The sequence below is a fragment of the Octodon degus genome, unplaced genomic scaffold (assembly GCF_000260255.1).
Source record: "Octodon degus isolate 3935 unplaced genomic scaffold, OctDeg1.0 scaffold00043, whole genome shotgun sequence".
Taxonomy (NCBI): domain Eukaryota; kingdom Metazoa; phylum Chordata; class Mammalia; order Rodentia; family Octodontidae; genus Octodon; species Octodon degus.
The window spans coordinates 10646242-10673256 of NW_004524619.1; the positions used below are offsets into that span (position 1 = coordinate 10646242).

At 37.1% G+C, this 27015-nt stretch overlaps 1 protein-coding gene across 17 annotated transcripts in view; it reads left to right on the forward strand.

Moving 5' to 3' along the window:
• Pbrm1 (polybromo 1) overlaps positions 1-27015 on the forward strand; it is a 171546-nt gene that overhangs the window by 34971 nt on the left and 109560 nt on the right. For 15 of the 17 annotated variants that reach the window (XM_023715655.1, XM_023715657.1, XM_023715665.1 and 12 more), the window contains 7 exons: positions 2644-2760; positions 6187-6255; positions 8970-9068; positions 12395-12480; positions 14026-14121; positions 15397-15488; positions 20789-21002. In XM_023715655.1, the coding sequence (XP_023571423.1) occupies positions 2644-2760; positions 6187-6255; positions 8970-9068; positions 12395-12480; positions 14026-14121; positions 15397-15488; positions 20789-21002 (773 nt within the window). The remainder of the gene's footprint in view (positions 1-2643; positions 2761-6186; positions 6256-8969; positions 9069-12394; positions 12481-14025; positions 14122-15396; positions 15489-20788; positions 21003-27015) is intronic. The other 2 variants (XM_023715663.1, XM_004631652.2) reach the window with 1 other exon arrangement.

Here is a 27015-nt window from a genome sequence, read left to right on the forward strand (position 1 = left end):
CTAGTCAGAAAATAAAAATGAGCTGGATGTGGTAGCAAATACCTGAAATCTCATTATTCAGGAGGGTTGATTTTGAGTTCAAGGCCAGCCTAAGCTATTGAATATTGAATTCAAGGCTAGCCTGAACTGCATAGTAAAACCTTGTCTCAAAACCAAAACAAAAAGGAAAAGATAACTGCCTACATTTAAGGTTTAACTATATTTATTTCTGTATTTTATTTGCGTAATTGTGAAGAAACTGGGCAGATCTTATATTTTCGTATTTATGCCTCCAAGCTTCTTTTTTGCCTTAAGGTATTTATGAAAGAGGAAGAAGGTTTTTGCTTTTGAAGACAGGGTCTCACTGCATCAGGCAAGCTTTGAACTCACTATGTAGTTCAGGCCGGCCTCGTGGAGATCTGCTTGTCTCAAGCTCCCAAGTGCTAAGGTTACAGGCACGCACCACCACACCCAGCAAGAAAATCTGTTCTATATTGAACAACTCTAGTATTCCTGGATAAATTCAACTGTGTCATTCATATGTTTTATTTTTTATTTGTTTGGTGTTTTTGAGACAGAGTCTTGCTTGTAGTTCAGGCTGGCTGTAAGCTCACTGTAGCCCAGATCTTTAAACTCATGACAGTCTCTCCTGCCACCACTTTAGCCTCCCCGGTTCTGAAATAGTCAGGCCCTACCATGCCAAGCAAGGGGAAGTTTCTAAACTAATTTTTAAGTCAAGAATCATTTCCTTAGGTTTTTCTAGTTGTTGGAATAGAATGTACGTGTTCATATTTCCTTTTCCCTTTATCACTTGGAACATGTTTCAGAAGTAGCTGGTTGAATAAAAAATAATCAGTTAGAGCCAGGAATGGTGGCACACCCCTGTAATCCCAGCACTCAGGAGGCTGAGGCAGGAGGATAGTTGCAAGTTCAAGACCAGCCTGGGCTATAAAGTGAGCTCAAGGCTAGCCTGAACTGCATAGTGAGTCCCTGTCTGAAAAAGACAAAAAAGTAGGAGCCGGGGAGATGGCTCAGTGGAATAAATGCTTCGTTGGCAAGCGCAGGGGTCTGAGTTCAGTCCCTGGTTCCACAAAAAAAAAAAAAAAAAAAAAAAAAGTTATTTGGAGGAGGAAAGGATTCTTAGCTGTAGAATATAACTCATTTTTTAAAGTTAATTATGTGATGCCATGTTTTAGCCAGTAGGTAAATGAATTAAATGTGGCAAATTCTGTTTACTTTTATCAGTGTCCTGTTGGTTTTTTGAGCTAATGTGATTTAGGATTCTTACTAAAGTATATGTCTTGCTGGGCATGGTGGTTTACACCTGTAATCCCAGCACTCAAGAGGCTGAGGTAGAAGGATTGCCATGAGTTTAAAGCCAGCCTGCACTACATAGCAAGACTTTGTTTGAAAAGGGAAGTAGTTACATGTCTTGTTTGTTAAATTTTTAAAAATTATTTATTTGATGCAGGGTCTCGTTACACAGTTAAGACCCTTAGTGATCCTCCTCTCTCAGTTCACCCAGTGCTGGGATTACACTCTGGGTTTTGGTGGCTGGCATGGCATGCTCTGGGTTCCAGGGCTAGCACAGCATGCCGTATCGGTGATTGAACTTCAGTCCTTGTGGTTGCTAGGCAGGCACTTAGACCACTGCGCTGTATCCCCAACCTTTGTTGATTAAATGTTTTTTGAAGGTTGAGGCATTGTGCTAGCTAGCTCCAGGAGATGTTAGTGCCCTCTTGGCAGACTTAATAATGTTGGACCTTAAAATTGAGACTATACTAAATAAGCAGCTTCTTTTGCATTAGCACAAAAATACTAATGTTTTTTATCATTTAAGGCATAAGTTAAGTATTAATCTTTCTTTGCACAAAACATGGTTTGCACTTGAAGTACCATGTACTTCATCCTAATTTGCTTGAAATTTGGAGCAAGTATTCTTTAGGACATACAGTTTATTGTAATGAAATAGTGACTTGGGCGTAAGCCAGTCAGTCTTAAAAAGCAGAAATGGTTTCTGTCAACTTATTTAATCTTCATTCTGTTTTGGTATAACATGAGTTCATTTGTTAGTCCAGGCAGAGCACACCATGGTTACTACTGTATAATGTAATCATTGCTCTATATATGTAGCCATATGTTGTACCAGATACTGTGACTTCAGTAGATGTGAACAGCAGATATAAAAATGGCCAAGTATTATTGAACATGTTTTCTCTGAGCACAATGTTTTTTTGTTGTTTTGTTTTGTTTGTTTTGGCACAAAGAATCAAACTCGGGACCTTGTGTTTGCCAGGCAGGCCCTGTGCTATTGAGTTTTTCCCCCACCTTCTGAATATATTTTCTCTAGCTTAGTTGCACAGTCCCTAAAAACGTGTGTTTCTATCGTTTTACGTACATGATGCCTGAACTTTGATTTTGTATTAATTAATGTGAAATAGAGTTTAGTAAAGGACTTGATCCAAAGGATTTATAGAAATAATATAAGAAGCTTAATTAGTTTGATGTCGGCCATTCCAGGGAATACAGTCCCCTCCCTAGCATCAGCATTTCTGTGGTTATCTTTCCTTTTTTCTACTTTTTAAATTTTTGTTATACTAAAAGTTGAACCAAGGCTAATGGTTTCTGTCACAAAGTATGTTTTTCTCATCCCTCACCCCATAGTCTTCTCCAGGTTACCTGAAGGAGATACTGGAGCAGCTGCTTGAGGCCATAGTTGTAGCTACAAATCCATCAGGACGGCTTATTAGCGAACTTTTTCAGAAACTGCCTTCTAAAGTGGTAAGTGATGTGATTAAAGACAGATGAATTTAGATGTTTGATTTCTTTGTAAGTACTTCAAAAATTTTATTAGTAGCTCAGTGTGGTCTGTGCCTGTATCTTAGCTACTTGGGAGGCAGGGGCAGGAAGGTTACAAATTTAAGGCCAGCCTGGGTAATTTGGTAAGACCCTGTCTCAAGATAAAAAGGATTAGGGTTGTAGCTTGGTCATACAGACCCCTTCCCAGAATGTATGAGCCCCTGGGTTCAATTCCCATTATTATTTTTTTTTAAATTATTTATTTATTTTTATTTATTACATTTATTTATTGTGTGTGTGTGGCCAGCTCAGCCCACCAGGGGGCGGGGCTGGCTGGCATGTGGTGCTGGGGGATCGAACCGCGGTCCCTGTGCTTTGCCAAGCTTGTTTCAAGTAGGTGCTTTAGACCACTGAGCCATCTCTCCAGCCCCACAATTCCCATTATTTAAAAAAAGTGAATAAAGTAAGGTTCAGAGGAAGATGTTGGAGGTTCCCAAATATCTGCCTTATGGCTTCAAAAGCGAGCACAAAGGATACGGTCTTATCATTGTACTCAACCAGAAAGTTATTGTATTATTGTGATAAAATATATATAAAACTTAATATTTTCAACCATTTTAAAACACACAGTTCTGTGGCATTAAATACGTTTACATTGTTGTGTAACTATCACCATTGCTTCAACTGTAGACCTTTTCATCTGCCAAAACTGAAACTGTTACCCATTAAATACCATGTCTGTCTCTGTCCTCTTTTAAGTTCTTCTCGGCAACCATTGTTGTATTTTCTAACTCAATGATTGCTTTAAGAGAAGCCATACAATATTTGACCTGTTACTGCCTTGTATCATTTAGCATTAGTCTTTAAGGTTCATCCATGTTGTAACGTGTTAGGGCCAAATAATGTTCCATTGTAACAATGTATATTTTGCTTTTTCATTCATCTATCAGTGAACATTTGAGTTACAGGTTAGCTGTTATGTATAATGCTAGTATAATTATGGTCTACATATTGTGTATCTCTTTAAAACCCTGCTTTCACTTTTTTTTTATCTATATCCAAAATGAATTGTTGTATCATATGGTAATACTATGTTTAAATTTTTTGAAGAATCATCATGCTATTTTCTTCTGTCTTAAAAATTTGAATCACATGTTGGGTATAATTATTACGGCTTTCTAATAAGATCTATAGCTAAGATAACAGATGTCATATGCTTTATTTCTAATGTCATAACTGTCCTACATCTGATCCAGATCACCTTTAAGGAACTAGTTTTATCAGTGGGTGATGGGAGAAGCTTTATGTCACTCATCAGTCAACAAGTACTTTTTGCATGCTTGGGACATGCGGAGTTTCAACTACATGGCAAGGATAGAAGGGATATAAGGGTATATATAAGAGCCATATCCCCAAGAAATTCAGCGAGTACAGAAGGAGGTAGATACAGAAAGTAAATGATCAGAGTAGGTATAAGTGCGGAGTACTTCCCAAAGTTTAGAGTACTTCCCAAAGTATACCTTTAACCTCCTAGATGTTTTAAGAATGAAGGGGCCATGGACATTTTGAAGTTTCAGAAGCTATGATGTGAGTTGAATCTATAGCCATGTTACTGTTTCTTGGATATGAAGTCATAAGGGGCCCTGATACTTTAATAAATGTCTCTTTTGGCTAGAAAAACCTCCTCCTTTTTAGGATGAAAGAGTACCTGATTTCTTTTTCTTCAATCACCAGGAAATCAAAGAAAACTAAGGCATCTTATTTCTCTTCCTCTCACCCTGTTTCTTCACCAAAATTTCTTTCTTTATTTCTGTGTGTGTGTGTGTGTGTGTGTGTGTGTGTGTGTGGCCAGCTCAGCCCACCAGGGAGCGGGGCTGGCTGGCATGTGGTGCTGGGGGATTGAACCGCGGTCCCTGTGTTTTGCTAAGCTTATTCTAAGTAGGTGCTTTAGACCACTGAGCCATCTCACCAGCCCCAAAGTTTCTTTTATGAATAAAGAGTTTAGTTTAGATGCTTACTTTATCTTTGAAGAATTACCAGAACAGCGTGAATATCCGTTGAAAAATATCCATTGAAAAATGAATGGCTAAATTGTATATATAAATAAGAAATTTTAATGCATGCTATAATTTGAATGAATCCTCTTTTTTTTTTTGTTTTGTTTTGTTTTTTTTTTTTGCGGTACTGGGGACCGAACTCAGGACCTTGTGCTTGCCAGGCAATCACTTATTCTACTGAGCTATCTCTCTGGCCCCTGAATCCTGAACATAATACTAAGGGAAGTAAGCCAGTCATGAAAAGATAAATTGTATAAATATGGGATGCCTAGAGTGTAGTCAGACAGCAATCAAGGCATGGCTAGGCATGGTGGCACATACCCGTAATCCCAGCACTGAGGAGAAGGAGACAGGGGGATCACTTTGAGTTCAAGGCCAGCATGAACTGGACTCTGTCTCAAGAAACAAATAGGAACCAAACAAATAAAATCAGAGACAGAAGGTAGAATTATGGTTGCCAGCTGACGGGAAAGGTGTAATCTAACTTCCCCTGAACTTCTTGTACCTGGGCAGGTGAAGGCAGGGTACCCCCTAACTTTTGACTTTTTGTCAAACTTCATTTTTCTAAAATCTAAGCTTGTAGGAGAGCCTGACAGTAGTGAATGCCTCTAGGTATTGTGAAAATCTCAAGGACATCCCCAAGATGTACAAATTCTTGGAATGAACTGGTATTTGATAAATTAAAAATTACTTAAAATTTTGTTTCATTTTTTTGGTCTGATTTCACTTAAAGTTTTTATTTTTGAAAACTTGAGTAAAACATTAAGTTGAAACAGTAAGTTACACATGAAACTAACAGATTTTACAATCTTTCTTATGAATAGCTCCTTGTGACTGCTTTGTTAAAATATATTATTTACAGGGGCTGTGGAGATGGCTCAGTGGAATAAGTGCTTCCCTGGCAAGCGCAAGGGCCTGAGTTCAATCCCTGGTTGGGGGGGGGGGGGGTATTTTTTTTTTTTTTTTTTAGTTATAGAACAAAGGGAGCTTGTTACAGGTTTGTCAAGAACTTTCTTCTGCTTTATTTCTAGGAATACAAATCTTGGGCCTTTCAACTAAAAACTGATTCTGTGAATTTAGAATTTTTAAAACATTATAGTACATTATATAATGATAACTATCAAATATCAAATGTAAACTTGCCTGCTGCTGTTGCATATTTCATGAAACTTCTTAAAATTAATTATTTTTGTCTTAAATATAACTATGCTATATAGCTATGTTTTTTAGCTGTGAATCTCACAAAGCTGTTTAATTTATTGATTGGAGAACAGATTGTCAGTTTGCTTTTTGTCTTCTCATTAGCTAGATAATCACACTCATGGAACATTCTTGGGTTTTTGTCTTCCAGCAATATCCAGACTATTATGCAATAATTAAGGAGCCTATAGATCTCAAGACCATTGCCCAGAGGATACAGGTATGGAGGTAACCCAATGTTATCATATATGGTTAGAGCCATTAACTCACAGACAATTTTAGGGGCTTCTAGAATGCAGTGAAGCAGATGTATAAAGTAATATTGTTGTTGTCAAAGAACGTAAAGTAGCTTTGGGTATGTTTTAAGACAAAAATTAGAGCTGGGAGTATAATATAGTTCAGTGGTAGAGAGCTTATCTGTCATGTGCAAAGTGCTACATTAGATCCCCAGCACCACAGAAAAGAATTGATTAGTGCCATTTCTGATCATGAAATAATCACAGGCAGTGAGAGCTTTGTTGTTAATTTTTATCTACTTCCAAGTACCTTTAGGATCTCTTATAATAAGTTATCTTATAGAATGAGTGTAAAGTCAATGAAAATACTTGGTTTCTACAGCTGTTTCTGTTTCTTGGCCATTCAGTTTCACTTCACTCCAGTGAACACTTGACTAGCTATGAACCTAGTACTCATCTACATAATATCAACTATGGTTCTTAGAAAACCTCTAAGAGGTATATAATGTTATTGCCATGGTACAGATTAGAAAGCTAAAGGATGGAAACTTGCCCAAATCACTGCCTAGTAAGAAGAACTAGAATTTGAATATAGACCATCTGACTTCACAGTCTGTATTCTTAACTTTTGCGTTTACTGTCCCATTCAGAGATAGGTATCCAGAAAATAGTGAATGATTAGGATTTGCAGTTTGATGATCAGAAATTAAGTATACAGCGTAAGAAAAGTTCTAAGTTGTACCAGAAATCTAATGTTTTAAAGGGGAACTGACATGGTTCTTTTCTCACCTCTCCAATTTACTAGTTATGTGACTTGGCTGTTTCATCTGTATATGGTGTAGGATTATCACTTTGCTGAGTCACAGAGGTCAATGATAATATATCCAAAACCATTTTACGCCTATAGGATGAGGCTCTAGTCAGTGTGAGTCAGTCCTCACAGGCTACAGAAGAGTTTGCTGACCCCGGGAGGTAAACCAAAAGGGAAAATTTAATGTTACATAGTCTCATTAAATCCAGTGGTTTGCTTGAATGGAATTCCTTGATTTTAAATTCTAAGAAAGTAATAGAGAATAATAGTATAGTAAGTGTTGGTTTTCACAGAATGCTGAAACAGGTTCTCAACCTGTGCAGACTCCATAATGTATCATCTAGTTTTGAGGGTGGCCCAGTAACTGCTATAGAGAATGCTTGTCACACACAGTCCTAACATCTGTCTAGAGGGACCATATTTTATTTTCATAATACTGAAAAAATTAGAAGATTTTTAAACGTCTATTTGTCTTATCCAGTCTTTTCTCTGAACTCTCAACTTTATCTTGTCTTTTCTTTCAAAAGTCTCAGAATCACCTTCTTTTGGCATCCTCTTAATATCTTTGTCATTTTATATTCAAATTACTAATTCTTTCCTACCACTCTGAAAAAAAAACCCCACCAGCTTATCTTTTCTGCATCTGGCTTCTTAACCCTGGCCTTTTTCCTGCCACCGCACTTGTATTCTAATACCTAATATAACATGGACGTGCTCAACAATAATCAACTCTGACTTACGCAGAAAAAGAATTTATGAAAAGGGTATTAGATATATTACAGAGTTGTTGGGTTGGAAAGCTATGGTGAGCAACATTTGGAAAGTAAGCAGAACGCTGGGACATCATGGCACAGCCGCACTTACCCAAAAGCACTTTGTGGTATTATTGCTGTTGCTGTCTTTTGCCACTGTACACTTTGGTTCCTTACTCCCATTCATTCCCTGGCCATTTTTTCTTTCTTTTTTTTTTTTTATTTTTATTTTTATTATTTTTTTTTCCATTTTTTCAATTAATCATTATTCGAGCATGAGTTAGCTCACCTGTGGTTATGACCCTTTACCCTGCTGCTAGACTGTTGGCAAAGCGAACATATGCTACCTTTTACCCCTGTGAGAGGGAGGACCCATCCTCTACCTGTTCTGGGATTCTCTTGTTTATAAGATGGAGATTCAGATGTTGGGGAGTACCACACAGCTACAGTCCTTTTCTTGGCTTTCTGGATTCTGCCTCATTTGGCCTTACTGTCTGTATATAGTTGGTGTTATACTTCTACTCTTCCCTCCTCTCCACTCCACTTAATTTGATTTCCTGTCTCTAGAACTTGTCTGTGTATTTCTATGTATTTGCCATTATTCTCATGTACCTTTTTCTTCATGTATGTCCTACCTTCCTTTCCTTTGCAAATTGAGCAACTATGGTATCTTCGGGTTATTTTGAACTGAGTGAGATTTAATATATGACAGCTTTGGCATACTGTAAGTGTTCACTGTACAAATGTTAGGCTCTGTGCTGGACTATTTGTATAATTTGTTCAAAGTAGTCCGGATAACTAGAGGGAGTTTTAGTTCACACCAGTAAGTTGACTTCAGTGAATCAGTATTTATAGTAAGCTGTATGTGTTTGCTAAGTAAGTTTGATTTGAGTTGATTTGTTGAAAATTTTAAGTTATTTTTATGAAGATAAAGTAATTCCGGGTTGCTACCTGTTATAAATGGGCAGTAATAATAATTTGTAAAAGAAAATGATTGTATATATTGTTCAGATTCATTTATTTTCCACTAAAATCTTGGATTCTGGTAACAATTTAAAAATATGTGGAGTTCTTTTTTAAAGATTATATGGATTGACTATCATTAAGAGGAAATGCTATATTTTGTTTACTGTAGAATGGAAGCTACAAAAGTATTCATGCAATGGCCAAAGATATAGATCTCCTAGCAAAAAATGCCAAAACTTATAATGAACCTGGTTCTCAAGTATTCAAGGTTAGTTCTTTGTTGTTGCTGTTTTTATTGATAATAATGGATGCTTTCATTTAGAGTCAATTTTGTATAACACCTTTATCATTCGAAATATGCAATTTATTTTTAGTATATTTATAGAGTTGTGCAGCCATCATCCCTGTCAGTTAGCAATCATACTCCCTTCTCCCCAACTTCCAGTGTTATAATACTGCTCTTCCCTACCCTCCACTCCACTTAATTTGATTTCCTGCCATCTGATTTGTGTCTACACATTTGCCTGTTCTGGACATTTCATATCAATGGAAGTATACTGTACTATGGCTATGAACTCCTTTGTGCCATAATTTCTTCATTTAGTATAATATTTTCAAATTTCATTTATATTGTAACATGACAGTACTTGTTTTTTCTTATTGCTGAATAATATTCTATACTCCGCTATCAGTTTGTTGCTATTGTTTCCTTTTTTTTTGCTTATTGTGAATAACACTACTATGAACATTCACATATGACCTTGTATGTGAACATATATTTTTGTTTCTCTTGGAAATATGCAAGGAAAATAGACTTGTTTGATCATATGGTAACTTTTTATTTAAGAGTACTATAGGGGCTGGTGAGATGGCTCAGTGGTCTAAAAGCACCTACTTAGAACAAGCTAAGCTAAGCAAACCACATGGACCAGGGTTCAATCCCCCAGCACCACATGCCAGCCAGCCCCGCCCCCTGGTGGGCTGAGCTGGCCGCGCACACACACACACACACACATAAATAAATATTTTTTTTTTTTTAAAAAAGAGTACTATATATTTAATTTTCTGAGGAACCAGCAAAGTGTTTCCTAAAGTCACTATGCTACTTTGCATTCTCATCAGCAGTGTACAAGTGTTCAAATTTTTCCACATTCTCATTAGCACTTTTCTGTTTTTACTTGTGTCACTGCCACTGTAGAGTATGAAGTAGAATGTCATTGTGATTTTGATTTGCCTTTCCATGATGAGTATTGATGCTGACCATCTTTTCATGTGCATATTGGCTATCTCTATTATCTTTGAAGAAATGTTTATTCAGATCATTTGCCCATTTTAAAATTTACATTCTTTTAGAAATTATTGGATGCCGGGGAGAGAACTCAGTAGAATAAGTGCTTGCCTGGCAAGCGCAGGGTCCTGAGTTCAATCCCCAGTACTGGAAAAAAAAAAAAAAATTTATTGGTAAATTTTAGATATACATAATGGTCACATTTGTTAGAGGAAATTTGTACTATACATTATTTCTTGATTCTTCTTGTTTCCCTGAACCCTTCTCCACTCAACTCCTCCTGCTTATTTACAAAAGCTTTGTTTCCATTTTCTCTTTTCTATTCTTCCCCTCTCTTTTCTTCCCTCCCTGCTCTCCCTTCCTTGTTCCTGTTCCCATTTGAGTATATTTTTCTATTTCCATGTAACTGTTACACATTTTTGGTCCTTGTTTGTCCTTCAGTTTCTTCCACTAGAGAAACAATGTAAATTTAAACATGTTTGTCCAGTTTTTTTTATTTAAGAGTGTGGACTCTTTCACTCCTCCATCTCCAGCTTTTAAATTAAATTTAAATTTTCCGCATTTTTAAAATCATGTTTTTATTGTGGAGTCATAAGATCTGGAATATATAATTTTCAAATATTTTTTCCCATTCTCTTTTCACTTTCATGATAACTGTCCTTTGACTCTCCAAAATTTTAATTTTGGCTAAGTCCAGTTTGTCCTTTCTCTCTCTCTCGCTTTTTTTTTTTTTTTTTTTTTTTTTTTTTTTTTGATTATTTGTATTTTAGATGTCATATCAAAGAAACTATCACATATTCTAAGGTCATGAAAATTTATGCCTATCTTGTAAGAGTTTTATAGTTTTAACTCTTTAACATTTAAGCCTTTAATACAATTGGAATTAACTTTTAGATAAAAGGGATAGCACAAAAGATGTATTCTTTTACTTGGAAGAGTTTCTCAGCACTACATATGGAAGAGATTTTTCTTTCTTTATTGAATTACCTTGGCACACTTGTTGAAAACCAGTTAACTGTGGGTATAGGGATTTATTTCAGAAATCTTGGTTTTATTCCATTCATCTAAATATTTATTCTTACGCCAGAATAAGTTTCTGATCCATTTTTAAAGTTAAATATTGATTGATTTCCTACATTTAAAATTTATAAACATGGGCTGGCAAGATAGCTCAGCAGACTAAAGCACCAGCTTAGGCAAGCACAGGAACCACGGTTAGATCCCTGGCACCACATGCTGTGCCAGCCCTGCCCCCAGGGCAGGCTGAGCCAGCCTACTGGCACACACCTGTAATCCCAGTGCTGGGGAGGCTGAAAGCAGGAGGATCACCATGAATCAGAGCTGTGTAGTAAGACCTTGTAACAAACAAATATGTTCAAAAAACAAAAACCAAAAGATTCATAAGTGTAAAAAGCAACCTTTGCAGTATGATACACATTATAAAGTTACTTATTTTGTAGCTTCTGCTTAGAAATTTTAGTCCTGTAATGAATAGTTGGCTTGTAGAAATTTCTCTCTCCCTCCCTTTCTCCTTCCCCCCTCCTCGAATTTACTTTTAAATTTATTTTTGGTTGGTGGGGCCAAGGACCAAGCCCAGGGCTTCCAGCTTACTAGGCAAGTTCTACTGCTGAGCTAAATCCCCCACCCCAGAAATTTCTTGAATTAACTAAATCATAGAAATTTAGGAAGAGATAGTCAGGAAATATTTTAGTAGTAAAAATGTTAGATTTCCTGAACACTCACCCAGATACTCAATTGTTATTGGTAGTTAATATTAACTTCATTTGTCATCTTTTTGAGAGGCTTTAAGAGAAGATCAAAAAGAATGAATTATGAAGTTTTATATTTTTAGTCTGTGACAGGACGTACTTGTAGTATACTGGTAACTATTAACACACAGAACAATTTTGCTTTTTGGTCTCTTTTACCTAAACTAAATTTTATTGTGCTGTTCATTTAAGCAAATTTGCTTACATAAGACAATGTTTAGAATCTTAAATTATTCCTTCCTCACTTCAGTTTTTAGATTAGTATACCCAGTAGATTTCATTGTATTTTACCATTAGATATTTTTAGCATATTGCTTGACTAACTGTGAAACAACTAGGGACCATTTGATCTTGTATTTAACTAGTGACAGCTCTATGAAGATGTTTTGGAGACTTACAGAAAGGCTAAGGATGCAGCTATTGAGTAGAAGTTAGCTCCAAACAGAAAGAGTGCTATGAAAAGTACTCAGTATTTGAGTGAGGGCATTGTTAACTTTTCTATTTCTTTTGTTAAGTCAAGTAATTTTGTTTTGACAGGATGCAAATTCAATTAAAAAAATATTTTATATGAAAAAAGCAGAGATTGAACATCATGAAATGGCTAAGTCAAGTCTTCGGATAAGGTAGGTTAAAAAAAAATCCTAATAGCCAGATGTGGTGGCACAGACTTATAATTCCAGCACTTGGGAGGCTGAGGGAGGAGGATCACCATAAGTTGAAGCCTGGACTACAGTAGTGAGTTCAAGGTCAATGTGAACTACATAGTGAGACCCTGTCTTAAAACAAACAAAAAATCTGAGATCCTTGTGCTTTTATATTTGTCAATTTTCTAGTGATATCAGTACAGTGAAAAACAGAATTTATGTTGCATTTTAAGATTATGTTTACTGTTGATGATGTGATTCTAAAAAGAATAAAAGTAACTTTTATCTGGCCTCTTTTTTGGTACTGAAGGGCTTTTAAAAAGAAGCATTTTGTGTATTCAAAGTGGTTTGGATAGATATATAGTTACATTCTCTTAATGAATAGAAGGATTTGTTCTAATGGTGTTTGTAAATAGGATATCAAGTCCGCATCTTGTACAGCAATTAACCACTAGGAAGAATGTATGCAGTGTGTTAATTATTGAAACTGTCCTACCGATTTGATTTGCAACTGTCTCATTGCTATTTGTTTATCAATAAAATTATGGGGAAAAAATAAAAAGCCTTCAATCAACAAGAGAAAAGACACACAAAAAAAATAAAAATAAACAAATAAATTAAAAAGCATTTTGAGCTGAGCATGGCGGTACACCACTGTAATTTCAGCACTTGGGAAGTTGAGGCAAGAGTATTACTACAAGTTCAAGGCTAGCCTAGATTACATGGAGAGACCGTACCTCAAAAAACAGAAAAAAATAAAAAGAAACTTCATTTTTAGTATTCCCACGTACATTTATTTAAATATATATATATATATATATATGTGTGTGTATATGTGGATTTTTATATATTTAACATACATAGTAAGTGTATATATGTAATAAGCGTGTATATAATGTACAATAGTATATATTTATATTTGCAGCAAGGGTATTTAGCCAACAGATTTGAACTCTCATTCTGGATTTTCTCTTATTGGACTATAACTTTGAATAAGTCTTAGTTGTAGAATTCCATTTCTCTTACCCTTACCTGAAAGGATGGCTAACTATTTTCCTAGATTTCTTCTGACCTTGCCAGGGATAAAATAAAGCTCAGCAACACAGTGCTTGTCTAGCAAGTGTAAGGTGCTGAGTTTGATTCCCAGTATGAAAAGAAAGAAAGCCAGCCAGCCTACCTTCTTATTTGTTTCAATGCCATGTTTTGCAATGACCATAGGCTCCCAAAGACCAGTTCTACAGAGTTCTTAGATCCTAGAGCAGAACCTGCTGCATAGGAGAGAGTCAGAAATACATTATAAGAAAAGCAAACATCTGGGCATGGTGGCACATACCTATAATCCCAGCACTTGGGAATTTAAAACAGGAGAAGTACTATGAATTCAAGGCCAGCCTGGGGTACATAATGAGTTCAAGGCCGACCTGAACTATAGTAAGACCCTATTTCAAAAAGCAAAGAAAATGAATTTTTAAAAATATATTCAGCATTATGATTTCTGAACTATTTTATCTTATCTCTGGATAGGACTGCATCAAATTTGGCTACAGCCCGAATGACAGGTTCTTCACACAGTAAAGGCAGTCTTGGTGAAGAGAGAAACCCCAGTAGCAAGTATTACCGGTGAGATAAATTTTTTTTTTTTTTTTTTTTGTAGTTGGCTTAGTCTGCCCTGGGGTGAGGGCTGGCACAGCATGTGGTGCCAGGGATCAAACTGTGATCCCTGCAGCTGCCTAAGCTTGCCTAAGCAGGCACTTTAGACCGCTGAGCTATCTTGCTGGTCCCTGGTGAGAGAAAATTGAGTCTGAGAGTTAGCCCATGTTATAAGAGTAAGCATACTAATTTTTGCCTGATGGCTGTCTTGACATAATACTTTTGGGTTATTATGAGAACTTGTTATCAGATGACTTATTTAAAGGTTGAGGTACTATCATATGCCTTGCTTTATCTCATATAATGTTTAAACATTATCAGGTAGTATTTAATGTTAGCTGCAAATAAGAAGTCAGGTTAATACTGATTTGTATTAAATAACTAAGTTTTGTGTTCACAATAAAATTTTTGTCCGTATGGTCGTTAAATTATGAATGTCTTAGAGAATGAACATTTTAGAATAACCAGTATCTGTTAGTGAAACTTTTACTTATCATAAAATAAGCAGTAGTGCTTTATGTTTAAGTAAAAGCAAATTGCAAGGGCTGGCCAGATAGCTCAGTGGATTAAAGCACTTGCTTAGGTAGGCGCAGGGACTGGGGCTCAATCTGTCACGTGCTGTGCTGGCCGCACCCCCAGGGTGCTCTGAGATGGCATTTGAGACTGGGCCTGGTGGCACGCGCCAGTAATCACCCAGAGCTTGGGAGACTGAAAACAGGAGGATCACTATGAATGCGATCTGTATAGTGAGACACTATAGACTGTACTAAATACATAAAAATATAAAAGCAAGTTACAAGTGGCTTACTCTCAGCTTTCTACCACTCTTCCCTGTTTTTTGAAAAGAAAAACAATTTTTTCCTGGCCAAGACTGATTATGAGCAATAATTAACAAATACAGGATAAACATGCCAGTGAATGCCTATAATCATAGCACTGTGGGAGACTGAGACAGGAGGATCACAGGTTCAGTCCTACCGTGGGCAGCTTAGCAAGATCCCTTCTCAAAATGAAAAAAAAAAGGGCTGGGAATGTAGCTTGATATGAAACCTACTGATAGGATCCCAGTCTTTTTTTTTGAGATGGACTGTTAGGCCGGTTGCAAACCTGATGATAGGCACACGCCAACATGTCTAGCTCAAAAATTACTTTTCTTTGATATTAGTACTTTGTTAAAAATTATTCATTCATGTAATCAAATTATTAGAACATTTTTCTTTTCTAATTGCTTGTTCTTCTTTATAGTAATAAAAGAGCAGTCCAAGGGGGTCGTTTATCAGCAATTACCATGGCACTTCAGTATGGCTCAGAGAGTGAAGAGGATGCTGCTTTAGCTGGTAGGTGTTAAGTTGTAGCTAATTAAGTACCTTTTTAGTGGATCTTTTCTGGCCTTGGTTTGTTGGTTATGAAGGACATGTTTTTTTGTTTCATTTGATTGCACTGTTTGGTAGGCAAATTTACCAAGTTTATACTTTATTTTTTGTTGAAAAGGTATATATAAAAACAGAAAATTGAATACAAAAGGATATAGAAAGATATAGCAGGCAAATAACTGAAGAACAATTGCCTTCCAATAAGATGGACTTCCAAGGAGATTATTTCAAAGATTAGAGGGATTTGCTTCTGTCAGAATGCTAAGAAAGAGGTTAGTGGAGGAATTATAACTGAGCTTCTAATAGATAAAACAAGCAGAAGGTACTTACAAGAAAAATTGAAGATACTCTTTTTAGAATGGGAGCCACTTTCACTTAGTTGTTGAATAATCAATTAGATGTCCAGACTTTAACATTTCTTCATAAGTGTATTCTTGCTGCTGAAACAAGTTACTACAAGCTTATTAGTATAAAACAACACAAATTTATTTATTCTCTCATAGTTTGGGAGCGAAGAAGTCTAAAATCAAGGTGTCAGCAGACAGTATATCTGGGTGTTCTAGGGGACAATCTACTTCCTTGCCTTTTCTAGCTTCTAGAAGCCACTGGTGTTCCTTGGCTCATGACCCCTTCTTTCTTTAATCTGTCCCTTCTTTCTTCAACCTCCCCCCACCCCATGGGCACTGAAACCAAGGCCTTTGGATGGGGCTACATACTCTGCTTTTTTTTATTCTTAAGACAAGGTCTTCCAGATTGCCTAGGCTGGGGTAGTTCTTGGCATTCTCCTGTCTCAGACTCCCAGAATGCTGAGCTTACAGGTATGTGCCACTGTCTTTTTTTCCCTTCTGTGTTTTGGTTTTTTGTTGTTGTCGTTATGTGTTTGTTTTTTTGGTTACCAGGAACTGAACTGAGGCCCTTGTGCTTTCCAGGCAGGCACAGAGACGCTGAGCTATATCCCTGGCCCCTTCCCTTCCTTTTGTTGGAATCTGTCTTAGTCATTTCCCTTATTGCTGGGAAAAAATTCTGATGACACCTACAGGTTAAAGTTTATTTTGGCTCCATGTTTGGCTTGCTTAAACACAGAGACAGCATGGCAGAGGGCCTAGGCATAGGAAGGTTGTTCAGGCCAGGGCAGCCAAGAAGCAGAGAGCGAGGGTAGGAGCTGGGAAGGGAGAGAAATACTTCTGGCCAGACTCTGTCCCCTAATAACAGTGCACCAGCTGGCATACCCCTACCACACACCAGGATTTGGGTGGCCTTTTTAGATCTGAACCATAAAAAGGTCCTTATGATTACACTTAAGTACCTGCAGACTTAACCCAGGTTAATTTCTCCATATCAGGATTACTGATCACATCTGTAGAACCAGACTGAAAGCATTTTTAGGTGAACCAATTCCTAGAAGATGGTAAGAGCAATGATTCAGGATTGCAGGAGCTGAGTAGTCTTAGAACCTTTAAGGAAGTTACCGGCTAAAACTGCACATAGAAGTACTCTGAGGCCAAAGTCGGAGAGTTGTGCTTTGGGGTTCTTGGTAGTGGTGCTAGGGCTCCAGCCCAGTAGGCTAGGCAAGCGCTGTGTCAGTGAGTGTACTTTTTGCCCTCTGGGGGCATAAAATTGTATATAAACTTCTGCAGAAAATAGAAAAAGTTCCATAAGCCACTGTATGACTCTAAGATACCCAAATACTAAAACCAAACAAAATACAAGCACACCATATCTAGCAGGTTTGTTTTTGTTGTTTTTTTTTTTTTTTTAATGGGGTGATTGTCAGTTTGAGACAAGGTCTTACTGTGCAGTTCAGGCTGCCTTGAGCGCTCTTTGTAGCCCAGGCTGGTCTCAAACCTCCGACAGTCCTCCTGCCTCAGCCTCCTGAGTACTAGGGCCATGCCAGTGTGCTCAGCTCTAGGCAGTGTTTTAAAAGACATGATGAGAGTCCAGTGAGATAGCTCAGCGGTCTAAAGCGCCTGCTTAGGCAAGCATGCAGGGACCATGGTTTGATCCCCGGTACCACATGTCATGCCAGCCCCAGGGTGGGCTGAGTGGGCCACAAAAAACAAAAAAATGATAAAAGATATGATGAGAGCTAGGTATGGTGGTAGACACCTGTGATCACAGCACTCAGGAGGCTGAGACCGGTGGATCTCTGTGAGTTTAAAGCCATCCTGAACTACATAGTGTGACCCTGTCTCCAAACAATAATAAAACTAGATTTTGTTTTGAAAAGTATCTCTCTTAGTTACATTTCTCATTGCTAAGACAAAAATACCTGACACCCAAAGTTAAAGGAGGAAAGGCTTATTTAGCTTCAGTTTATAGAAGTTTCAATCCATAATCAACTGGCTCCAAGGCAAGGCTACACATGGCAGAGGGGCAACCATTGGTGGCAATGGAAGACAGCAAAATCCACAAGGGAAGAAGACACAAGCCTCTCTCTGTCCCTTATATTATGTGCAGACTACCTGCCATAGGGTGGGTATAGCACTCACACCCTTCATCCTAGCCAGAACTATACCAAACCAATCAGTGGACTGATTTTCTAATTGCACACCAGACTGTCATTACCTTCTTATGCTCAGTTTTCTCACTAGGAAGAGCTGTGTTGGGTAGTTACAATTACCTGATGCTGGTGCTTATCAAGTTCATAACTAAGTACTAACTAAGTGATTTTTCTTCTTACCGGCTCTATCCATGAAATTTTAAATTGTCTTATACACTTAATTCAGGGAAATGAGCAAAATATGTTTTGTATTTTATAAGTAATTATATGCTTTGTTTATTCTAGTGTTTTAACACTTCATTTTTATACATAGAAATTACCTGTATGATGGATTACACTTCATTGTTAGGTCAGTGGGACAAAGTCAGAGATTTAAGGCTAAATTGTGTTTGATAGTATCAACCTAAGCTAAAGTTATGCTCTCCTAAATGTATTAGCCAACTTTTCATTTATTTTTTTATTAGTACATGTATGCAATACATAGTCATTGCACTTATCATGAGGCTTGTGCATGTACGTAGCACCTTTTTAAAATTTTATTTTATTGGTATGCCTGGTGTGATAGTGCATGCCTCCCAAGCACTTGCAAGGCTGAGGCAGGAGAATGACCATGAATTCGGGGCCAGACTGCATTCCATAAGTAAGTTCAAGGCCAGCATGCACTACGTAGTGCTGAGACTCCACCTCAAAAAAAAAAATCTATTGGTACCTTTTAGATACACATAACAACTTTTCATCATAGGGGGTTTGTGCCTATACGTAATATATCTTGCTTTTTTCCCCATCCCCCTCCCCTACTTTCAGCCCCTCTTCCCCTGCTTATTTACAAAACCTTTGTTTCTATTTTTTACATTGTTTTTGTCTTGTCTTTCCTTTCCCACTTCCCCCTTCCTTGTTCCCCTTGTCATTTGAACATTTTCTTCCCATTTCCCAGTGTCTATTATACATTTTAGTCCATATTTATACTTTTGGATTCTCACATCAGAGAAACAGCATGGTGTTTAAACATGTCTGTCCAGTTTATTTCACTTAAGAGTATGATCCATCCCATGGTACATCCATTTAGCTGGAATTATCTTGAGCTTATTCTTTATGGCAGAGTAGTACTCTATTGTATAAAAAACACATCTTTATCCATTTATAAGTTGGTGAACATTTAGATACAAATACCTGAGATACTTAAGAAAATACATTATTTTGGCTCAGTTTCAGAGGTTCTAGTCCACATTTAGGTGAGTCCATTGCTGTTAGACTTGTGGCAAGGCAGCATATTATAGCAGAACCATATGGTAGTGCAGAATTATCTCATGGCAGAGAAAAGGCAGAAATAGAGACACAGAGTCCTAATAACTCCTTCAAGGGCGTACCTCAAAGACTAGAAAGGCTCCCGCTGCTCCCCACCTCTTAATAGTATCCAGGGCTTGCGAGATAGCTCAGTGGGCTAAGTGCCTGCTTTGGCAAGCGCAGGGACCAGGGTTTGATCCCCAGTCCTACATGCTATGCTGGCCCCACCTCCAGGGCATGCTAAGCCAGCCAAGGAGTCCAGTCATGGTGGCACATGCCTGTAATCCCGGCACTGTGGAGACTGAAAGCAGGAGGATCATGAGTCTGAGCTTCGTAGTGAGACCCTGTACCAAATACATTAAAAAAAAAAAAAAACAAAACAAAACCAGAAAAACCAGTGTCCATTTACCTTCCAGTAGCACCTCTTTGGGGACAAAGCTGTCTTGGTGACTTTTCTCATTGCTGAAACAGAGTACCTGACACCTAGTATTAAAGAAGCAAAGTGGTTTTTTTTTTTTTTTTGGTTTTTTTTTTTTTTTTTTTTTTTTTTTGCTTTTTAGAGTAGGAAAATTTGTTGAAGAAAAGGAATGGAGAATAGGAACAGCTCTTGAGAAACAGGAGGGGTCTTCATTGGATTGCCCTGTACAAATTTCTGTCTATAACTGGCTGGCTCCAAGTCAGAGTAGCACATGGCAGAAGGGCAATAGTCCATGGTGGCATGAGACACCAAAAGCAATGAAAGAGAGAGAGATCTTTCTGTCCTTATTCTGTGTGTAGGCTATCCACCCAGAGCAGGTATAGCATTTGCAGCCTTTATCCCAGCATTAGGCCATAATCACAAACTAGATTCAGCTTCCTCTGAAAAGCCTGCCCCCATGACCTCATGAGGCTTTGGGTGATATGCAGAAACCATAACACATGCCTTTTACATATGGGCCATAAGGGAATATTCCATACAAACTAAGGCACTAAACTTTGTGTTGTTACTTGACCTCTAAAATCTTTGTGCAGTTTGTTATGTCTTTTGGTCAAGTACAACAAAGAAAGCACATTTAAAAAGAACTGTTTTGCAGGGTTGATGGTACATATCTGTAATCTCAGCAATTTGGGGGGCTGAGGCAAGAGGTATGGAAATGCAAGCCTAGCCTAGGTAACTTAGTGACTTAGCAAGACCTTCTCTTAAAATAAAAAAATAAAGGCTAGGAATATACCTCTGTGTGAAGGTCCTGGGTTCAATCTCTAGTACTGGAGAGGGTTGTTTTTTGGAGTTTTTTTGTAATTTTTAAAAAACCATTTTACTAATCACTATTTAGTATACCATTTCTGTATAGTATTTTTATCCTTAACATTACTTTTAATTAAGGATTAAAATTGTTCTTTTAAGTAGTTGTTCTCAAATGGATATAGGCTAATCTGCAAAGTTTAAAGTGTGGTTCTTTTGTCTCTTCTTGTCACTTATACCCTTTTGTTGTATTTCCAGCTGCACGTTATGAAGAAGGAGAGTCAGAAGCAGAGAGTATCACTTCCTTTATGGATGTTTCAAATCCTTTTTATCAGCTTTATGACACAGTTAGGAGCTGTCGGAATAACCAAGGGCAGCTAATAGCTGAACCATTTTTCCATTTGCCTTCAAAGAAAAAATACCCCGATTATTACCAGCAAATTAAAATGCCCATATCACTACAGCAGATCAGGTAAGAATTCTTTCTGCATTACACCATGTAAATATGTTTTCTTATGGTTGAGTCTCTCTCTATATATTATATATATAATATATATTATATATATAATGTATATACTATTTTGAAATGGATAAGGATATTAAAGGTAAAAATGTCTTTTTCTTAAAATTTGACTATTCTTTTTTCTCATAAGTCTTTGTGCTTATACCTTTTTGCTTATACCTTTCATTGATATTTTAGTGATGATAATTTATCTGTATTTAAATTCTTTATAGTTGAGCTCCCAGAGTAAGTAATAGTGAGTATTCTTGGAGAATTTATTAGCTAAAACTAAACATGAAATATGGTTCATATTAGTCTCCCATTTCTACTTACAGAAGTTGTATTCTGTTATTTATTTGTGTTGTGTTACTTCATTTTGTTTTGTGGTAGAGTTTTGGCTGTATTGCCTGGGCTGCTCGCAAATTCACGTGCTCAAGTTAGAAAATATTTAATATATTCATTGGCTATTTAACCACTTAAATACCACAGAATATTTAAGCCAACTAGTATTTTTTATAATAGTAGGAAATCTCAAAAACAAAAAACCAAATTTAAATATGGGAAGAGGATATTAATGGATATTTTTCTTAAAAACTTACAAATAGCAGGGCCGGCCAGATAGCTCAGTGGATTAAAGCACCTGCAGGTAGGCGTAGGGGCCGGTGATTTGATCCCTGGGCCTGCCATGCCAGCCTCACCCCCGGGGTATGCTGAGGCGGCAGTTGAGACTGGGCATGGTGGCGCACACCTCTAATCCTAGCTCTTGGGAAGCTGTAAACAGGCAGATCACTATGAGTCTGATCTAGTAGTGAGACCCCAAACACCCTGTAGCCCCTTCCCTAAAATACAGAAAAAAAAATTTACAAATGGCTTAAATAAGTTAAATTTTAATAAGCACATTTTAAAAATGCTCAATATCACTAGAGAAATGAAAACTAAAACTGCAGTAATACCACTTCATACTATTAGTTGCCGGCAAAAAAAGGAGAATGGAATACATTTTTGTTGGTGAGTATGTGGAGAAAGTGAGACCCTTTACATTGTTAAGAAGGTGGTACCCCGGAAAATCACATGACAGTTTCTAAGAAAATATAGTTTTACTGTACTAACCATGTTTTCCCCAAAATAAGGCAAGGTCTTACATGTATTAGTTTTTGCCCTGAAAGACTCAGTAGTGCTTATTTTCAGGGAATATCTTATTTATCATGTATAACATTCTATCTTTATTCATACACAAAAACCTACATTTATTCATATACAGTTATGTCATCTTCTGGAACATCATCATAACTCTCTGAACCCCAAATTCCAGTTTGCATTTCTTGCAGCTCCATTTCCTTTAGAACCACTGGCCCCAGTCACTCATACCCAGCAATAGAGCTGTCTTAAATGAGCGCTTCTTATCTGTGTAGTCTGCTCGTAGTACATTGGCATCATGGCTGTCAGTGTTTTATCCCATGGACTCTTCACCCAAGTCACTATCTTTTGCAAGGTAGGCTTCACAAAGTTTCCAGTAAATGTTAAGAGACTTACAAGACAAGTGTGGCAACAAAAATGATGGTTAATAATGACAACAAAATGATGGCTCACACAAAAGTGAAAAAAAATTGCAGCACCAAAATTCAGCAGACATATCTTTATTTTACACAAGTACATTAAGTATATCTGTTACAATACAGGATATACTGAATTATGAGGATTTGTGTTAGATGCAATCACATCAGTTTGTTATCAAGTACGTATGTTATTTGTATGCTGTGTCTGTACTCCCATTGGTCTTTTGGCAGTAAGTCTTATGTTCATTCCTTTTTTTTAAAAAAATTTATTTATTTATTTATTTAGTGTGTGTGTGTGTGGCCAGCTCAGCACACCAGGGGGCGGGGCTGGCTGGCATGTGGTGCTGGGGATTGAACCACGGTTGCTGTGTTTTTGCTTAGCTTGTTCTAAGTAGGTGCTTTAGACCACTGAGCCATCTCACCAGCCCATTATGTTCATTCCTTTACATAGGCATTTGTCTTGTGTTCAGAGGCAACTGCTTAGGTATTTATAAATACTTAATTATAGTTTGTATCACCATTTTAAGTAATACCAATAATATTATTTGTACTTAATATATGATTCAGTATGTCCATTGTATGTTGCAGCAGACATACTAAATGTGTCCTTCTGGCTGAAGATTTTAACGGGGGCTTATTTTCAGGGTAGGCCTTATATTATGGGCATGCTGAAAAATTACAGTAGGGCTTATTTTCTGTCTACGTCTTACCTTGAGTGAAATGCGGTTTTTGACCTAGCAGCTATTTTGTGTATATACAGGAAGTAATTGAAAGCAGGGTATCAAAGAGATATTTATTAGCACATGTTTACAGAAACAGTTCCCAGTAACAAAAAAGTATAAGCAACTCAGGTATCCCTTCACAGATGAATGGATCAATAAATGTGATCTATATATACTGTGGAACAATATCCTAGCTTAAAAAGAAAGGAAACTCTGACAGATGCTGTGGCATGGATGAGGACGTTGCGATAAGTGAAATAAGTTGTAGAAGGAAAAGTATTGTTTGATTACATCAGATAACGTAAGAGCAATCAAAATCATAGAGACAGAAAGTTGAATAATGGTTGCTCATGGTAAAGGGAAAGAGACTTACTGTTGTGTCCAGCAGGAGGTCTCTGTGGAAGGACTGGGAGTTCACTGGAATGACCCTTTGCCTCTCTTCCGGTCCTTGACTTCACCCTGTGAAGAATGCAGCAATGGGGCTCTTAGTGGAAAATGGGAGGGAGGGAGGGTGGTCAAGACTGGTATATGTGAAGCAAAAGTTTAAAGTGTGACAAATACAGAGGAAGCAGAAGCAAAACTCTTAGCATTAGTGTGGTCCTGCAAGACAGGGGCTTGGGATGGCTCAATGAGTATGAAATGTGTCCATATTTATAGGGACACACTGTTTTGTTGATTGGTGTGGACTAGGTCAGGGAGGGTCTTAGCCTTTGTTTCTCAGATGAGGTCAAGGTCAGCATACAGTAAATGTATAACATTTTCATAAAGGATTAAATAGGGTCCATTTATTTTCAAGCACACGGTACATGATAAACATGATTTCACAATGTTAGTCATCTGTATTTTGCCCTGGATTTTTATGTCCTCCAGTCTGCCCTTATATTACTGTTTAATAGGTACATTGTTTCAGTTTTACGAATGAAAAAAGCTCTGGAGATGGATGGTAGTGACAGTTGGATAGCCTGGTGGCTGCATTTAATACGACTGAACTGTACTTGAAAATGATCGGGGAGCTAAATTTTGCTTTTTATAATAGAATTAAGGTATAGCACAATGTGTTTAGTGTTTGCCTGGTATATGTGAGGCCTTGGGTGAAAAAATAGAAAAAAAAAAACAAAACAAGAAGTAACTTTTTAATCGAAGTCCATGTTTTACAAAGACTTCCCCCAGTATCAAATTTACCTGGGGAAGGCAGTACTAGAGTTAGGATAGGGTATGACACTCATTAGGCAAGTGTTGTACCATCGAACTACATCCCTCCTGTCAAATTTACTTTTTTTAATTATTTTTTTTAAGATAGGGTCTCCCTATGTAGTTCATAGGCTTTGAACTCATTACATAGCTGAGACTATGGACTCAGATTTGGAACAGTCTTTTTGCCTCAGCCTCCTAGGTTCTGGGATTACAGACATGTGCCACCACAGCAGGCTCAAATTTATACTATTTATCTCTTCTAAAAATTATAGTGATATTGACAGAGGAATGTATAATTTGAGCTATTATATGTGTGGAAGCTAAACAGTACTTTTCAGAGACACAAAATTATGGCTTTTAAGTAGATCCTGGCCTAATTATAAGTTGGAGATAAATGATTAATATTCTCAAAAAATCATAAAAAGTGGGAACATTCTAAAGAATTAATAACTTTGCAAAAAAATTACCTAAAGGCTGCCTAGGTATATAGCTGAGTGGTAGAGTACTTGTGTGCAATATACATGAGGCTTTGAGTTTGATTCCTAACCCTAAAACAAAAAAAAAGTTAGTTGTTACTTACAGTTTCAGTGTGGCTAGTGAAAGCTCACTTGTCCAACTCCATAGTTCATTTAGAAAAATAAAAAGTTGGGTGTGGTGGCATACCTATTTGGTAGGCTGAGATGGGAAGTTCTGAAGTTCAAGGCGAGGCTGGACAATTTAAAAAGAACTGCCTTAAAATAAATTTTCCAAAAGGACAGAAAGGACTGGAGAGTGTTTGCCCAGCACATACAGGACCATAGGCTCAATCCTCACCATTAAAAAAAAAAAGAAGAAAAAGAAAAAAGCTAACAGAAAATCCTAATTTGGAATCAAGCAAATGACTCCAAAAACTTAGTTTGCATGCCATCCTAATTTAGTCAGTGTTTGTGAATCTTAGTATTACTTGTATTATCTCAACAGATCTTTTCTTACATCTTCTCATAAATTTTCATAGTGCTTTCTAGAAATCAATAGAAGTTTTTCTTAGACTTTTGTTCTGTGTGTATTAAGAACTTTCTGGTTGTCTTTTCTTTAAATAAGGAAATATAAAATATGATATTTTATAACTCCTACTATACATGTTAAATTTTCCAGTACACCCAGTTGGAAACAAGAAGTAGGTAAAAATAATTGGACAAGATAAAATAAGCTGATATCTTTAGTCTTCATGGGAGATAGTTAAGTTTCCTAGTAGTAGGAATTAAAATACTGCTACTTGTTGGATTTGGCAAAGATTATCTAGCAACATATTTTTTATCAGTTCACATTTTAACTTCTATTTTCATTATTTGATTAGTAAGATTTGTGATTTTTTTTTAAATCAAATCAGGATTCTTTTATACAAGAAGGATATAGAACATTATTAGTTTATTTGGCTCTACTAAATTAATGCAGAAATTGAGGCTAACATTCATTAGGAAAGTAGTCTAGAAATTTATCTTTCATATTCTTTACCTTGGGAAAGATTGTGATAGTCTCATATTTGTTGTAAAGTTCTCTTTCAGTTGAATAACTTTGTTGCTTCATGTCTTTCTGCATTCATTCCTTTGTTTTTACTTCTGATAGCCTAATTGGGGGAAAAAGAAGAAGCTGAATTAAGCCCTTAACCACATTAATGCCCTTGGATAACATTCTTCCAAATTGGAATTTTTAAATATAAACTTCAAGTCTAATTCTGTGGAACCCTCCATCCATTTTACTGTGGTAGTTGTGTGGCATACTGGTAAAGAAGGATGATAAATAGGGAGGTGAGGCCTAGCTGGTAGCACACTAAAGTTTTGTTTTGGTCTGATTTGTCACACCTGGCCACACTAAACTTTTTTTGTTTTGTCTTTTATGTATTTAGTACAGGGTCTGCAGGGTCTCACTACACAGAGTGGACTCATACTGAACCTCCTATTTTCAGCCTCCCAAGCTTGGGGATTACAGGAGTACACTACCACACCCAGTCTCAGTTGCTGTCTCAGCATGCCTGGGGGGGGAGGGGGGCAAGGCCGGCAGGACCACACAGAAATTTTGAAAAGTCATTTAGGCTATTGATTCCTGCTAAGGATATAGAGCCTGTGATACCTGACAGGAACCTTACTGTGCCCAAACACCCATTGTATTCTACAGAACAACAGCAGTCTGGGGTAGTGCTATCCACTAGAATTTTCTGCCAGGAACAAAAAGCCTCATATTACCTATATTGTCCAATGTGATGGTAATCAGTAGTCATACTGGCTAGTTAGCACTTAAAATGTGACTAGCTGGTCTAAGGGACTTGATTTTTTTATGAGACAGGGTCTTGCTATGTAATTCAGGTTAGCTTTGGACTCTCTATATACCCCAGGCTGGTCTCAAACTTGTGATCCTCCTGCATCAGCCTCCCCAAGTCCTAGGAATTATAGGCATGTACCACCACTCCCAGCTAAGTGACTTCATTTTAAATTTATTTAATTTTATTTATTTATTTATTTTTTTAAAATTTAT